Source organism: Drosophila obscura, unplaced genomic scaffold (assembly GCF_018151105.1).
Source record: "Drosophila obscura isolate BZ-5 IFL unplaced genomic scaffold, ASM1815110v1 contig_200, whole genome shotgun sequence".
In the NCBI taxonomy this organism is placed as follows: Eukaryota; Metazoa; Arthropoda; class Insecta; order Diptera; family Drosophilidae; genus Drosophila; species Drosophila obscura.
The window spans coordinates 5,403,941-5,418,972 of record NW_024542791.1 but is presented as its reverse complement, the minus strand read 5'-3'; the positions used below and the strand labels follow the sequence as shown (position 1 = coordinate 5,418,972).

General features: G+C 39.7%; 2 protein-coding genes across 5 annotated transcripts; one reads left to right on the top strand and one right to left on the bottom strand.

The window, feature by feature from the left end:
* Nucleotides 1-1,918: 1,918 nt before the first annotated feature.
* LOC111075273 (prominin-like protein) lies at nt 1,919-6,394 on the bottom strand. Of its 2 annotated transcripts, none has more exons than XM_022368443.2 (11): nt 6,236-6,394; nt 5,745-6,187; nt 5,542-5,689; nt 5,347-5,472; nt 5,105-5,292; nt 4,881-5,045; nt 3,901-4,031; nt 3,517-3,846; nt 3,336-3,445; nt 2,319-3,276; nt 1,919-2,249 (listed from the first exon to the last, which is right to left on the bottom strand). In XM_022368443.2, the coding sequence occupies exons 2-11, from the start codon at nt 6,151-6,153 to the stop codon at nt 1,995-1,997; spliced, it is 2,820 nt and encodes a 939-aa protein (XP_022224135.2). In that variant the 5' UTR covers nt 6,154-6,187; nt 6,236-6,394; the 3' UTR covers nt 1,919-1,994. The 2 variants fall into 2 exon arrangements, with proteins under 2 accessions (XP_022224135.2, XP_022224134.2); XM_022368442.2 differs by having other exon boundaries at nt 5,745-6,177.
* Nucleotides 6,395-10,555: 4,161 nt separating this feature from the next.
* LOC111075256 (E3 ubiquitin-protein ligase BRE1-like) lies at nt 10,556-12,597 on the top strand. Of its 3 annotated transcripts, none has more exons than XM_022368420.2 (3): nt 10,556-10,677; nt 10,750-11,971; nt 12,041-12,597. In XM_022368420.2, the coding sequence occupies exons 1-2, from the start codon at nt 10,657-10,659 to the stop codon at nt 11,494-11,496; spliced, it is 768 nt and encodes a 255-aa protein (XP_022224112.2). In that variant the 5' UTR covers nt 10,556-10,656; the 3' UTR covers nt 11,497-11,971; nt 12,041-12,597. The 3 variants fall into 3 exon arrangements, with proteins under 3 accessions (XP_022224112.2, XP_022224110.2, XP_022224111.2); XM_022368418.2 differs by having other exon boundaries at nt 10,557-10,677; nt 10,747-11,971; XM_022368419.2 differs by having other exon boundaries at nt 10,557-10,677; nt 10,747-11,971; nt 12,020-12,597.
* Nucleotides 12,598-15,032: the final 2,435 nt, after the last annotated feature.

Genomic DNA, 15,032 nt, shown 5'->3' with positions numbered 1-15,032 from the left:
AAGTTATAAAGTTATATACATAACTTTCAACAAACTGGAAATTATTTGAAGCTTTACCAAGCTGTCTTTTAAACTGGTCTCATCTTGGCTAAAGTATTCCCCGGCATCTTTTATCCTGTAGCATTTGAACTTACCCACATCTATCATGAAGCTGTAAATCCCACAACCAGCATTAGAAAGAGAGCGAGAGCGAGAGAGAGAGAGGGATATACAAATTTCAACTATTTTACTGCAGGCACAGCTGCGTGGCTGCCGTTAAGGACACTCATCCGGAGCGCTGCTGTTGACTTCGATATATCAAGGCGAATGTCAAGGAGCGTGTTACTTTGTTTAACACCCAGCCAGTATCCACATGCATACACTTGTTCGAGTATATCAGGGCAGAGATGGCATTTCATTTTTTATAGCCAGCAGCACTTACGCACCAACGCGCCAGGGACGAACGATCGAGCGGATGAACGGATGGATGGCCCTCGCTCCGGACCGACAACATTACTGCAGCTGATGGTTTTTCAAACCATCTCTGGGTTGCTCATAAAACAAAAAACAGAGTACGAAACTACGCAATATGCTAACCGGGAGTAGCAGATGGAACCGAAAGGGTTCCATCCCATAAATAATAAACTCCGCCCACTCGCTTTTTATACAGAGATACAGAGAGAGAGAGAGAGAGAAAGACAGACCCGTACCGGCAGCTGCTGTTAATTTGCCGTGTCATTTGCAACACTTTTATGATTCAATTCCCCTTGCAGTGCCTCGTCACATAAAAAGTCAAACGATAGCATACACACTTCTCCTGAAGAGGGCGTGCCAATTAAGCCGAACCGACATAAAAGTTTCAACTCCCGCACTGTCCCATGCAGGACGATCCGATCCAAGCTCCGTGCCTTGGTCCAAAACGAGGGCCAAATATTTGCACCCAGTAAAAAAAAGGAGCACAAAAAAGCGATATGCAAACCAAAAACCGCACAAAAGTTTGGGAACATGGAAAGCGGCAAAATGTTTGAGCAGAAGATAAACGCGACTCGGGGCTACTGCCAGACCGAGCTGCAGGCTAAGCTTCCGTTTCCGGCGACTGCATTTGCATTGTATTTGCAAACTCTGAACATTCCCCTCATCCTTGCTTGCATTGCAAATGTTATCAAGTGGCGTTTAAGTCGACAAAAATAAACTTGAATAAATTCTCCTGCCATTGAATTATGCGACCCTGGGCGGGCATTATGCATCGTGATTTAATTTTAATCAATGCGCTTTAACATTTATTACTATTGTATTTACATTAATCAGGGTTAAGCGGCCTCACTAATGGACATATCATAGCCGTCATCGTTTTAACGTTTAATTATACAAGGGCCCGGCCCCTTTACTCTGTTCATTGTGGCCATAAATCATGTAGCCAAATGGAAAAATGAAACGGCCAACCTGCTGGCAGCACAAATGCAACGCTTTACATGATACTTACATATGTACATGGCTATTCTATTGTGCGTTTTTTTCTTTTTTTGGTCTAGGGATAATTGCCTTTGCAGGTGTAGCTTATCAACTCTTCACTAAAAAATTCGGCGGCTACTCTCAAGTTCTGGCTCATCACTAAATTATTTTCAATTTCGTTTCACAAATGGATGATAAAGTTTAGAACAAGCTTTTGCCATTTGTGAGTAGCTTTCGCTCAGAGCACAATTCTCAATTCCCTGTGGAATTCCTTTGGATTCCTTTTCCCACAAGTCACAGGAACAAAACAAAACTAAAAGACTTAATTAAGAATAATATTTTTGCAAACATTTCTTGAGTTCTAGAAAAGAAATATGCCATAAACTCAACTTTTCTCGGCTTGCTTTCGTTAAGCATATTTTCCTCAGTTGTTGACCACAAATTCTGCTGCCCAAGAGCATTGTAAAGTCGACCCAGAAAATGCCTTTTAATTGATTCTATATTTATATTGTAAAGCTCAACGAGTTGCAACAATTTATAATATCTAATACAAATTTTCATCACTAATCCAATTTATTCTTTCTGTCAGCATCGTCGATATTCACAGTTTCTATACTGGTAGTATCTTCCTGACCACCTAACGTCCTCTTTGGGTCTGGATGGCAGAAGGGGCATGGATTATCATCAATTTTCCGTGCTCTGATGGCCCTTATCGGAACCACCCTATGTTGTTTAAAGAGGCACTGCAGACGATGAGCTATAAAGGCCACGGGGATCAGAAGGAATGCCGCCATTAATACACCTATCCAATAGCCGTTCTGTAAAGATGTACAATATTATCGATAGCCGAATCGAATGAAACCGAAAGCAATGTGAGCATTACTTACTATGGGGTCAACTATGCGTTTGCAAACCAAGTCCAGGCCGCGTTCGTATATGTAGGTCAGAGGCTTGCAGCGACCGATCTTTGTGTGGGCTTCATTGACTATCATTCTGATATATGCATTGATTTGTTCCTCAATCACTGCGGTTAGGTTTTGGCCAAGAGTAGATATATAAGTTGTTCCCTTATTCTGTATAAATTTTTCGGCCTCCACAACTTTTTCTTTCAATATTTTGAGGCTATCGGCAAAGTTGAAGTTCTCGTATAAAATAAGCTTATCCATTAGGTAAAGTTTAGCAGCCATTTTCTTAAAATCCCTACTTAGCGCATTAAAATAGGGCGGCTTAATTGCCTTGAGAGTAAGAAACCCGTGTTCGAAAGCGACAGCGGCAAAAGGATATTTATTCCATGATATCGCTTTTCCCATAGCTCTGAGCTTCTGGCCCATCCCGTCCATATTTAATATGTTGAGGTCTTCGCAAATAATATTCATATATAAGCTGCTATGATACAACCCCATCGGAGAATCCTCCATTTTGGTTAAAACTACTTCCCGGTCCTCCTCCGTCAGTATAAAATCCTTTGATAGATCAAGATCTTTATCGTAACTCCTTGCTGCTGGGGTCACTATCTTCACACGCAGAAAATCGTTGATGTCAAAGATCCTGTTTTCGAGCAGATAATTAAAAAGATAGTTGTCGCCCTCGCACGCCTTGATAACACTCGATACTTTGATTGCCTTGGCTGATTGATTGGAAGCTGGTGTTGTCATATCCACATTGCCGGGGTCAGAAAACATCGTCCGGAGATCTATCTGTGAGTCTAGGTGTTTGAGAAGCGCACTTTGCTTCTGTTTCCTGAGTGGTGCGCATGCGCCTTTGTACGCCACACCACCAATTACAAAATAAAACAACGACACCATCAGAATGACGGATAGCATACAAAATATCAAAGAAATGGATCTGCACGGCCAAATGTGTTCTTAGTTAAGATTGCTAGTTAATAATCTCAGAGCACTCACAATAACAGCAAGTACGACGCTATCCTAGTAGTAAAATATTCACTATCCGATCCGGTGGGCCGTTTTAGCAGACAGCCCATTAGCAAAGCCAAAACCAGTATTATCAGTTGCTAATAGAGAGAAGAATTTTTGGTGATAATTGGAGGCACCATGCATTGTATGTTTGTACATAGATACTCACCAAACCTACGGCTACAGCGATATATAGAACGACATAGTAACGTGTTTCATTAAATTTGTCGTAAAGATCCTCAAACGCCCTGCTCGCACGTATAGTGCCAAGGTGAATGTCACTAATGACCACTTCAATTATTTCATCTATTCTCCTCGACTCTGCGGCAAACAGCTTCCTTCCCTTGCGTATGTCTCGAATTATCGGTGGTGAAACTCGTTCCATCTCGTTCTTAATCTTTTTACTAACATTACGGAGACGTGCTAACCATAGTACTGGTCTTTCTGAATATTTTTCAAACGCAGTCAAATCTGCTATCATAGCTTTTGGTTCCGGCATCTAGTAGAGAGCAATTGCAAAGGTTCCGTTATGTTGGTATTGGTATGTACTTACCTCGTCCAAGTGAAGGCATTTGGATGTGTCGAAAAAATTAATTTCTGTGGTATGCAGAAACTTTATGCATTCTAAACTGCCACAGAGCACCGCCGCCGCGTAGTCAGCGTCGCGCTTTACACTTCGGAGAGCTGAAAACGAAATGCAGTGGGAGCGAACATACCAAAACAAGTAGTAGCGTTAAATATTCAAGCAGTATACTCTACTCTACTCAGTATAATCTATCTATCTAATAAAAACGAGAAAGAACGTGTGAGTCGCTTCTGGGGACGCTACTCTACTTATACCCGTACTCAGTATATACATTTTTGAGCTTATGATTATTTTGAATTTTAAAATTAAAAAAAAAAAGTTTACATTTTACATTTTTACATCTGTTATCTGCATCTACATCTACAATGTGCATGCCCTCCACAACAAATCATCGATAGCACCATACCAACTGAAGTATCTGGTCATTGCAGATTCATCGTCGTGCGACCACTCAATTCGCTTTAGCGATTAAATACAAAAACAAAAAAATGTATATACTGACTGAGTACGGGTATAAGTAGAGTCGCGTCCCCAGAAGCGTGTGAGTCGCTTCTCGTTTTAAAGTAAAAATTTCAACAAATTTCAATACAACCAATTGTAAGATACTTAAGTTATGTAACAAAAAGAAGTGCTACCTATGAAAAAAGCTTAAACAAAAAGTACCAGATCTAAAAAATTCTTCAAAACAAAGTTCTGCACTGGAAAAAAAATAAATCATCACTAAGCTTGTTTGAAGCCATAAATCTATCAAAAAAGTTGGTCTGGTTCGAAGCGGTGATATCGTGTCGGCTAATGTTATCTACGATTCTGCCTTTTCGATTTACTCGTATCTTCTAAAATTGTGGATGTAATTTGACACGTCAATAGGCTGCTTTCTGCCTGTTACATATGTACATCCTCACGTGATTCTCTTTGGTTACCGGGTATAAATATAATTATAAACTTACTATTTCTTAGTGTATAGGCATCCTTCATTGAGGTTTCTTGCCATTGTTCGACCAATTTAAAAGCCTTGGCTGCCTCACCAAGATTGCGAAAAATCCTGGCTAGTTCCGCGACAGCATTACCTTCCGCGACCTCGTTTAAGTCCTTAAACAAATGTTTGGGTGCATCTGTGGTAGATGAGATCAAATATTAGAGTAGAGTAGTGATGAATTGAATTCGATTATACCCATGATAGTAGAGATCAGATGTGTCTCCAGCTCCTCATAGTTTACCACAAACAAATGATGAATATGATCGCCGACATCCTTCAAGAAGTTACACGTGTCCACGCTACCCATTTCAAGGGTCTTCTGAGTGTTCATTATACCGCGTTCTAGCATACCATTTGAGAGGAAAGCCAGGCCCATGCTAGCACTGTGAAAGAAATTAATTCATTCCAATTTTGGAGAGATCAGAACCATAACCTACGCTATAAATGGAAGGAATAGCATCAAGCAGGTGCCCCAAACACAAATTTTCCTCTTATGTTCACCCGAATGGCAAGCTGGACATCCCAGCTTACAACGATGGCAACAGAAGCAGAAATACAAGACACTGTTTCATGCACAAAAAAATAGATTGTCATTGATGGTCTTGTAAAGAGATACACCATGATGTACTCACCCTGCAAAGGGTGCCAGGACAGCGAGAGCAACCATGAAGATTGTCCATACCCACATAAGCCAGAATGAGTTCAACCAACCCGCCCAATCGTCCTTTATAACCATCGGTCCCAACCTCATGTTATCTTTACCCAAGTCCTTTATGTAGCCTGGATAAATTATTTGATCATTTCACTGTTAACTCTAAATCAACAAAACACTTACCTCTTGGGATGGACGGATCAAGGGGAAACATTTTGTCAAAAAATTTTCGCGAAAGTTTGAAAACAACATCCACCCACAATTTTGTGATATTCTCTCTCTGGGAGTAGTTTGTCGAAGGCACGTACTGTGAGAATTCAACTTCGGCAAAGTGGAGAGAACCCAACTCCTCGTGAGTTGTGCCGTGTCCCGAATATCCTTTGCGCCAATATGAGGGAGGGGGATCATCTTTTGAGCTAGGACTGGCGGTAGTTTCATCAACTCTTGTGACCAGCACAATCAGAAATAAAGCCGCAAAGAGACTGCCGATTGTCGAAGTCCTCTCTATATTTGACTCTCTACGCTTTCTGGCACAATTATCAATGGTTTTAATCACTGACTGCTTAGATTCCGTAATTGTACAATCGGCCATTCTGTCTAGGATTCTGCGGAGAACCTAAAAATGACTTCGTTCAACCATAAAGAAAAGGTTCATGCTCGTATTTAACACTCACCTAGTTTATAAACATATAATCCTAGGATTTAATTAACACTAAATTTTTGCACACTGTGAATTTAACAAAAATTTCCAACTGGTATTGAAATTTTTTCAAAGTATTGTATACTAAATAATTTTTTTCGTTTAAAATTTATTTGAATCAAATCTTAGTATGAGAGTTAAGTCAGAAACTACGGAAATACCAAAAGTGTTCTGTCAGTTTTTTCTCATAGCCTCCTACCTTTCCTTGTTTGCAATGTTTGCAAAATAAACTGGAATAAATTCTCGTGCCATTGAATTATGCGACCCTGGGCGGGCATTATACATCGTGATATATTACTATTATATATTTACATTAATCAGCGTTAAGCGGCCTCACTAATTGACATATCATAGGCGTCATCGTTTTAACGTTTAATTATACAAGGGCCCGGCTTCTTTACTCCTTTAATCTGTTCACTGTGGCCATAAATCATGTAGCCAAATGGAAAAATGAAACGGCCAACCTGCTGGCAGCACAAATGCAGCGCTTAACATGACACTTACATACATCGCTATTCTATTGTGAGTTTTTTTCTTTTTTTGTTCTAGGGATAATTGCTTTTGCAGGTGTAGCTTGTCAATTCTTCACTAAACAATTCGGCGGCTACTCTCGAATTCTGTTTGGCTCATCATTAAATTATTTTCAACTTCGTTTCACAAATGAATGATAAAGCTTAGAACAAGCTTTTGCCATTTGTGAGTAGCTTTCGCTCAGAGCACAATTCTCAATTCCCTGTGGACAGCCTTTGGATTCCTTTTCCCACAAGTCACAGGAACAAAACAAAACTCCCAACGACCCAATTAAGAATAATATTTTTGCAATGGTTTCTGGAATTCTAAACAAGAAAAATTCCATAAACTCTTTAACTTTTCTCGGCTTGCTTTCATTACGCATATTTTCCTCAGTTGTTTGCCACAATAGTTGACCAGAAATTCTAATGCCCAAGAGCATTGACAAGTCGGCCCAGAAAATGTCTTTTATTTGAATCTATATTTATATATTTTAAAGCAAAACGTGTTGCAGCATTTTTGAAATCATTTGTGGAATTTTTAAGCCGCTCAGAACTGCCACCAAAGTAAAAACGAAAAAAAAGATTAATGCAAAAAAAATTATGCCAAACGAGCGTTTTTTGTGTACAAGGAGCTCACGGTGTATGAGTGATGCTTCCTTCTGACCAAAAAGTGGGAAACTGAGAGAAAGTGTGTGCCGGGCCGATGGAGTTGAATAAATTACGGTTGGCACGCTGATGAACTGCATCCTTGTGCCGCTTGCTACCGTTCAAACAACGCCACAATTGGCAATTAAGTTTTGTTGCTGAAACTCTCCAGAAAACTGACCAAAGTGTGCTTCTTTGCAATTTTAATAAGCTGTCAGGTGCCATACAAGGTGAATGACGGCCATTAAAACTGGCAAAAGATTTTAAGCCTATTTATTTAGTTGAAATGACGGCACTTTATATAGACCGCTTTTGATGGCCGCCGAGGACCATAATAATTTATATTTATATATATTGTTAATAGCCCTGTTTAATATTGGAAAAGGTGTCGATCGAAATTAAACTTTGGGGTTTTCTTTGATCGAACTAATATGTCTATCTACAAAATTCCGACCCACTTTCTTACATGTAGCATGAATATCTTATATATAAACATGTTCTAAAAAAGTATCCTAAAAGAGTCCTGCTTAAAGAAGGAATGCAGCTTTAACTTTCGTTTATTTATAAGAACTAAATCCAATTACATGCGATTCTCTGATTGTTTTACTTTGCAGCTGGCCGTGACATATCCAACAAAGGTGTTATATCTCCATCCCTTACTGAGAATGCAGCCGTTGAATGAAAATAGTCTCGCTGACAGCTCACTAGATTGCCGGGGGCAAGCGCTATGATGTCAGGTGGATCGATATACATACGTATATGCAATACATATGCATGTATGTACATGTAAGTAAATTATACAGAAGCCCTATTTGGCCACCCAATGCAATCATCACTGCACGGCGAAGACGGGAAGACACGAGGGTCCCAGGCACACAGGTAATATCTTTATGCCGGCTCCGTGACGATGCTCCGTATGGATGAGGTAAAAAATTAATATAAATTCCGACACTTCAGCAAAAGGAAAACACTCGCTTCTGATTTCCTCTGGTGACTGACATGCATTAAACATTGGCACCTTCGTGCTGGGGCTGGCTTGGCTGCAGCAAGTTAATCAACTTTACGCACTCGCATTATACGGGAAAAAGTTTAATTAAAAGCTTAATTAATGAACAAAATAAGCGGCACAGGATGGGATGAATGTGAATGGCTGTAAGGACATGGCGTGTGGCCTGTCAACCCTTCGGCGCTACTGCCACGCACATGCTAGCAATTAAAATTAAAATTTTATGCTAAACCAAGTAGCAAGCCAAGGCAGCAAGGCGAATCATTCGCATTCACCGCATCAGGGACATACTAAAATACTAATCTTAGATTTTATGAATACCTTTGCATAGTACCATTAATTAATATTAATAAGGCATTTGCATGCAATTATACGTGTAAAACTTTGCAACGATTATCCCAACAAATATACAAAATTTAAGAGCGTTTTACAGATTTAGACGAGCATATACGATAGAAGTTTGCTGTTTGACCCCAATCATTGATGAAATCATTTCTCCTATACCTTTTTTTTTCCGAATGCTCCACGGGGAATTGCCACATCACAGTGTATTTATCTGCTAAATAAATTCTCGAAATTCCTGCATCTTGTGTGGGTATGTATGTATATGTATCTGGGCTTAAGTCTGTCAGCATTGGGATAGACAAAAAACCAAACGCAAAGAAAACGAAATAGAGAACAGCAGTTGGAGAAAACTTCAAGGCCTGCACTGCTCGTACTTTGACATTTTTGTGTACATTTGCACGGATATTGAGTCCGACCTGAAATTGAGCTGGATCAGTATCGGTATCAGGAGCTCCTGCATCTGTTCACCTCGGAGACATGCACCCAACGGGCCCCCCTGTCCTGTGTTTTCCCGTTTCATTTCGGCAAAAGTTTTTGCCCACAAACACAACTAGCTACTCGTATACTCGGTAGAACAAAGCTAATTTTCCTGCCTGTTCCTGAGGTCAGGCTTGGGTCTTTCATACTCGGTACTCGAATAGATTAAGGGTGTATTAGTTATATGTGTAAGAAGGCTGGGTCGCGCACACAAGTGCAGACCTCCCAGAGAGAGCTGAGATCAGAGAGAGTAAAGAGGAGATCGCGAGAACGTCAGCCGACGCCGCTCAGAGGCCTCTCGCCATTCCGTGGTCAGTCGTCGTTTTCGTCAGTCGTAAATAAAATCAGTCGTACTTAAATCAGATGTCTTTCGCTTATAAAAACATATCTAGCAAAGCTGTATACATTACTTATATATCTTCTTAATAAACATACATTTAAATACAACCTTTCACATATGTATGTATTATAAGTATTAATTACTTAAATAACATTTTCCGCCATTTGATGTTTTTGTGTCGTATTTTGTCCATTTCCTCTCGCTGGATGTGTGTTATCCCAAACCTTATTATTTGGATTATTTGGTGATTTTCTGAGAAGGAAAAGATTTCGTTTTTTGTTGTGCAAATCTGGAATTATTGCATTGCGGCTGACTGAGCTGACTGTAGCACAGCGCTCAGTGGATTCATATCTTGAGAGCATATCTGCATTCAAGAGAGTGGACAATTTAAAGCCCCATGAATAATCGAGATCGGTTCCGATTCAACTGCCATTTTTAGGTACCTTTGATTATGGTGTTATGAGTCATAACTTGGTTTGCTAACAGAGTAGCTGCAAAAATAGAGATAGCCTTATGGGAAATGCCTGCAGTCAGAGCGAGATAAATATATGCGGCCCGTTGGCTTCTAGTTGAGCTGGCAGCAGCGCTGCGGCAGAATTGATCGGCTATTTTACTTTGCGGATACAATTTTGCTGGCTTGGTGGCTGTGTATGGTGAAAAACATAATTTTTTCTCAAGTAGTGCCTCAGTTGTGCGAATGAAAGCCAGTAGACGTGTCTAGAGACTGCTACGAACACTAATTTTGCAATTTGTCTCTAATGCTATTTCTCTATACGCAGTAAATGTATTCAAAGACTAGTGTCCAATCAACATTAACAACAGAACTCATCCGCAAGATAAATGATCTGGTAATCCATTTTTTTTTTTTAAATATCGGTTATCATTATTTAAATAATTAACTGAAATTTAATAAAGTTCGCCTTTTGGTATTTTTTAGGTCATACTTTTTCGGCTAGTCTGGTAACACTTGAATTAACATTGCCAGCAATTGTGAAATATAATTCATTTGTCTCGCTTTTATTAATAAAAATTATATAAAGTAAATACGTCATCAGAACATATTTAACGACATGGAGGACACCAATGACAAGGTAAATGATTTGATTGCAATCAATATAAACACTTCTAAAGAAAACCGGGCCGACTATCCACCATTGCAGCAGGCGCAGCAAAAGGAGAACGAGCTTGGGAAGATCCCCTCTCAGGAGTTGAAAACCGACGATCTTGCAAGTCACCAAGACCAACGTGATAAAAAACTAAAGATTGACATGCAACAGGAGAAGATTATCGTAGATGAGCCCAAGATGGTAGACAAATCGACGCAGCTGACCGTGCAAAAGCTTCAACAGCAAATCGAGGAGCTTGAGAACAACCGTAAGCTGTTACTGAATCGACTTGCAGAAGTAAAATCACACAATGTAAAGATTCAGAAGAAAGATAACGAGGTTCAGCCTCAAAACTCTCAAGTGGACCAGACTGCTACTGAAGTTAATCAAATTCTAAAACAGTTGGAACAGCAGATCTCCAAAACTGCGACCCTAGAAGATAATCTTGAAGAGCAGGACAAATCCAATAAATTAATCATTGAGGAACTAGGACAGCAAATTGCAGAGCTTGAGGAAGACCATAGACTTTTTCGTAGTGAGCTCGATGAGAAGGAACATGCATACCTAGAGGAAATAGACGATCTGCAGGAAGAAGTTGATGATCTTTATATTAATATTACCTGTTCCATTTGCCAATCTCCCTGGACATCTGATGGGGAACATCGCCTAGTTTCGTTGTACTGTGGACATCTATTTGGGAAAGAATGCGTTCAGCGGCTCGCCGAATGCCCAACTTGCGGATCGGAAATTCGTTCAACAGGTGTGCGGCCCATCTTTGGTCGCAACATCTTGCCAGCTAATTAGGTTTTCCGGCATACTACTTTATAACCGTTTAGTCAATAAGTACAACTTGAGTCGTGAAGAAACCTACAACAATGCATTATTATGATAAACTGGAAGAAGTTTAATCAAAATATGTTATGTTTTTTTTTTGCCCAGTCGTTTGCCCATGTTACTTTCATTATAATTTTTACATTTCCTTACCTATCGGCAAAATAAAAGCACAAGATACACGATTCTGTTCATCTCTTCCATTTATTTACAGGAAAATTTTGCCATGAATATTCTTTAATTAATTAACTGAAATTTAATGTAGTTCGCCCTTTGGTATTTTTCAGTTGATATTTTGTACGCTGGTCTGGTAACACTTGAAAATAAAATTGCCAGCAATTGTGAAATAAAAATCATTTGTCTCGCTTTTATTAACAAATACTCGCATTAAATAAAGTAAACTCGTCATCAGAACATATTTAAAGATATGGGGGATACCAATGATAAGGTAAATGATTTGATTGCAATCAATGTAAACACTTCTAAAGAAAACCAGTCCGTCGCACTGCCATTGCAGCTGGCGCAGAACAACAACTCGCAAATGGAAGACGCTACAACTGAAATTGTTGGAATTAACTATCTGTTGGAAAAGGAGAAGCGCAATCAGGCGACTTTGCTTGAAAAATTGAAAACGCACGACCAATCGACACAAGTGACCATCCAGAATCTTCAGCAGAAACTCTATGAGCTTCAGAAGGGCCGTGAGCTGTTGCTTAATCAACTTGTGGAAAAGGAACTTTCATACAAAATCGACACGGAAGAGCTGAAGGCAGTTCTAGATGATCCTGGTGACGACCATACTTGCATTATCTGTCTATCTCCTTGGGAATCGACTGGGCCTCATCGTGTAGCCTCGCTGCCCTGTGGACATCTATATGGGATGTCCTGCATAAGACTATCTGTACGCCGAACGGAATTCTGCCCGAAGTGCAGAGTCCCAGCACGTTATTTTGATATACGCTTCGTCTTGCCCGATATTCGCCCAGAATAAATAATACGTTTTGCTGGGTTCTATTTAAATTGTCAATTTGGCAAACCTTTTGTTATGATTAAAAGATTATTATAATAAAGAACTTAAAATTCAAATGCGATTATCTATTCAAACAGGTGCGAGTGTATGCATACATATGTACATATGTATGTGTGTACACACTCAAGATGTTTAGGTATATGAATTGGCAGAAACGTTAGTCAACACTTTCGCCGCCTTTTTTTTGTTGTGTTTTTTTGTAGCAAATTTACAGTTGGTGTGATAAGCCTTTTGTTGATTCGCGCATCTATCTTTTTAAACGCTTAAAGCTCTTACGCATTGCTAACGGGGAAGGATCGAAAATAAAAATTGTAAGCCAAAGAATTTTGATTAAATTAAATTAAATAAATAAATAAATAATAAATCTGCATTGAATGGTGGTAAGGGGTTAATGACTTCTCCTTTAGAAATGGAATTCTAGCAATAATGCATTATTTATTTGCGCCATCAACTAGTCAATACTACATTTAAGATTACAATACTTCAGTCTATTTTTCACACATTGAAAAATTGCGCACCCAAGACGATGAAACTGATAAGTAATTTCAGCATCACAAGGAACTTGTGTCGGGAAATAAATGGAATAATCAATTTTCAGTTTTCGTTCTAGCCAAATCGTGTCAATGTTTTCTAACTTGCCTCCCTTCACAACACATATTTTTCTTGGGTATGTAAATATTTTATTTCATTTTTCCTTTTCTTTCTTCTTATGTTTTGATATGCAAATGATATGTGTGGTAGAAAAGGGCAGCCCGATTATAATATACATGCTTAAATCTACTTGATTCCAACAATCATGCACATGGACGAGTACATATACATACATACATACGTACATACATACGTAGATATGCGTAGTTTTTGGAAACCCCTTTGAACCTCAAGCCGCAAAACATGGAACGGTAAACTCTGTTTTCGGATTTGGCAGCTCGAAAATTGTATAAAAATGCTACTCGCAAACATTAAAGCCTAACGGAATGGGGCTCCACGAATGGGCATGAGAGGGAGAGAAAGAATACCGAGTATAATAAATAAACTCTGGAGGAATTCCAATTCCTTGGGGCGTTCATCAAAGCAAAATCTATATCAATCATACGCACACAAACGCATCCACAATCGTATCTGTATCTATTTGATGGCGAATTGAAACATTGTATAAAATATTGGCCTGGCAAACCCATGAATGGTCATGGCCCCTACGCCCACAATCCAACAAACTACCCACTCGGCAAATTGCCCTTAAAAATAAAACACACACTTGAGGCTGGGCCAAATAAAAAGTGGATTAAATTCAAGGGAAGTTCGCAGAAGCTATTTCTGGGACCACAAAAATAGCAATTGTGCTATCGTTTTCTGGTGACCCAACTTTAAAAATGTTTCGGCAGACAAAAGGGAAACAGTGGAGCGTGACATTGCTGGAAACGTATGCGGCGGAAAATGAAGTCATTATTTCAAGGTAAGTCACGTGGTCGCGATGCTGGCAACCGCCCTTGAGTCCCAGCTCCCTCCGCAGCCCCATTCTCACTCTGGCCAAAAATCAAAGTCACACTTCACCGCTCCCGCAGTCACGGTTGTGTTTCTTACCCTTTCGAGCTGACGGTCTTTCCCCGTCTCTCCTCTTTGGCAAAGTGTCAACGGCAGTCGTGCGTCTCCATCTCGGCCACAGCAATGCATCGTGTCCTCTGGATGCCCGACTCTTGACTGCTGTCTCGCACAGTAAAAGAAGCAATAGAAAACAGCAGTATCGATGGTGGGTCGAATTCTGTGTACTCCAGTCGGAATTTAGAGCAATAGGTTTTCATATATGGTATGATCTAATATTCCTAATTCTCGGATATGGTCTAAACCCTGCATGAAAGATTTTTACTCCAGGAAAATATGACTTTTCATTGGACATTGTCCTGGCATTAGACTTGTAAGAGCGAACTATCTCTATGGGATTCATTTGCATAAAGCGGGAACTTGACCTATAATACGAGTATATACTCGTATGATTACAGGGTACGACAACGTGCCACAGAATAATCTTCCCTTTGGCTTCCTGTCTGCTCTTTGCTGCCACCAAGACCGGGCTGACAATGACATTTACACTTCAGCTGCTGCTTTGCCTAAACTTATGGTAGATGATGGATGAAGGAACGCCACGTTGACGCTTCTTTTGCTCGGTTTAGCATAACTTTTTCAGCATTTAGCTCATTAAGCATACAACAGTTATTATCATCATTAACCTGACAATATAGAAGGGATTGTTCGGGAAAGGAACTTGATGAGGGTTGTCATACGGCCCCTGGCTTTTCGTTGGTTCATTTCAGTTTCATGTATACTTTCATTGCTTTGAAGGGAAAAGACTTTTGGTATTTTCAATGGTCAATTAGTTGAATCCTCATTTTAGGTAGAGAAACTTGGCGCAGAGACCGCCAAATGAAAATTTTAATAATGCAAATCCTTTGCTGTACCTGGCGGCTTGTTGCATGCAACC

What these genes read in the sequence shown, in the direction of transcription:
- LOC111075273 (XM_022368443.2), bottom strand. Translation starts at nt 6,153, where the DNA reads ATGGCCGATTGTACAATTACGGAATCTAAGCAGTCAGTGATTAAAACC. An exon ending in CTATTCCTTCCATTTATAGC is followed by an intron (nt 5,293 to 5,346) that starts GTAGGTTATGGT and finishes TTTCTTTCACAG; the next exon opens with TGCTAGCATGGGCCTGGCTT. An exon ending in AATGCCTTCACTTGGACGAG is followed by an intron (nt 3,847 to 3,900) that starts GTAAGTACATAC and finishes GCTCTCTACTAG; the next exon opens with ATGCCGGAACCAAAAGCTAT.
- LOC111075256 (XM_022368418.2), top strand. Translation starts at nt 10,657, where the DNA reads ATGGAGGACACCAATGACAAG. An exon ending in TGGAGGACACCAATGACAAG is followed by an intron (nt 10,678 to 10,746) that starts GTAAATGATTTG and finishes CCACCATTGCAG; the next exon opens with CAGGCGCAGCAAAAGGAGAA.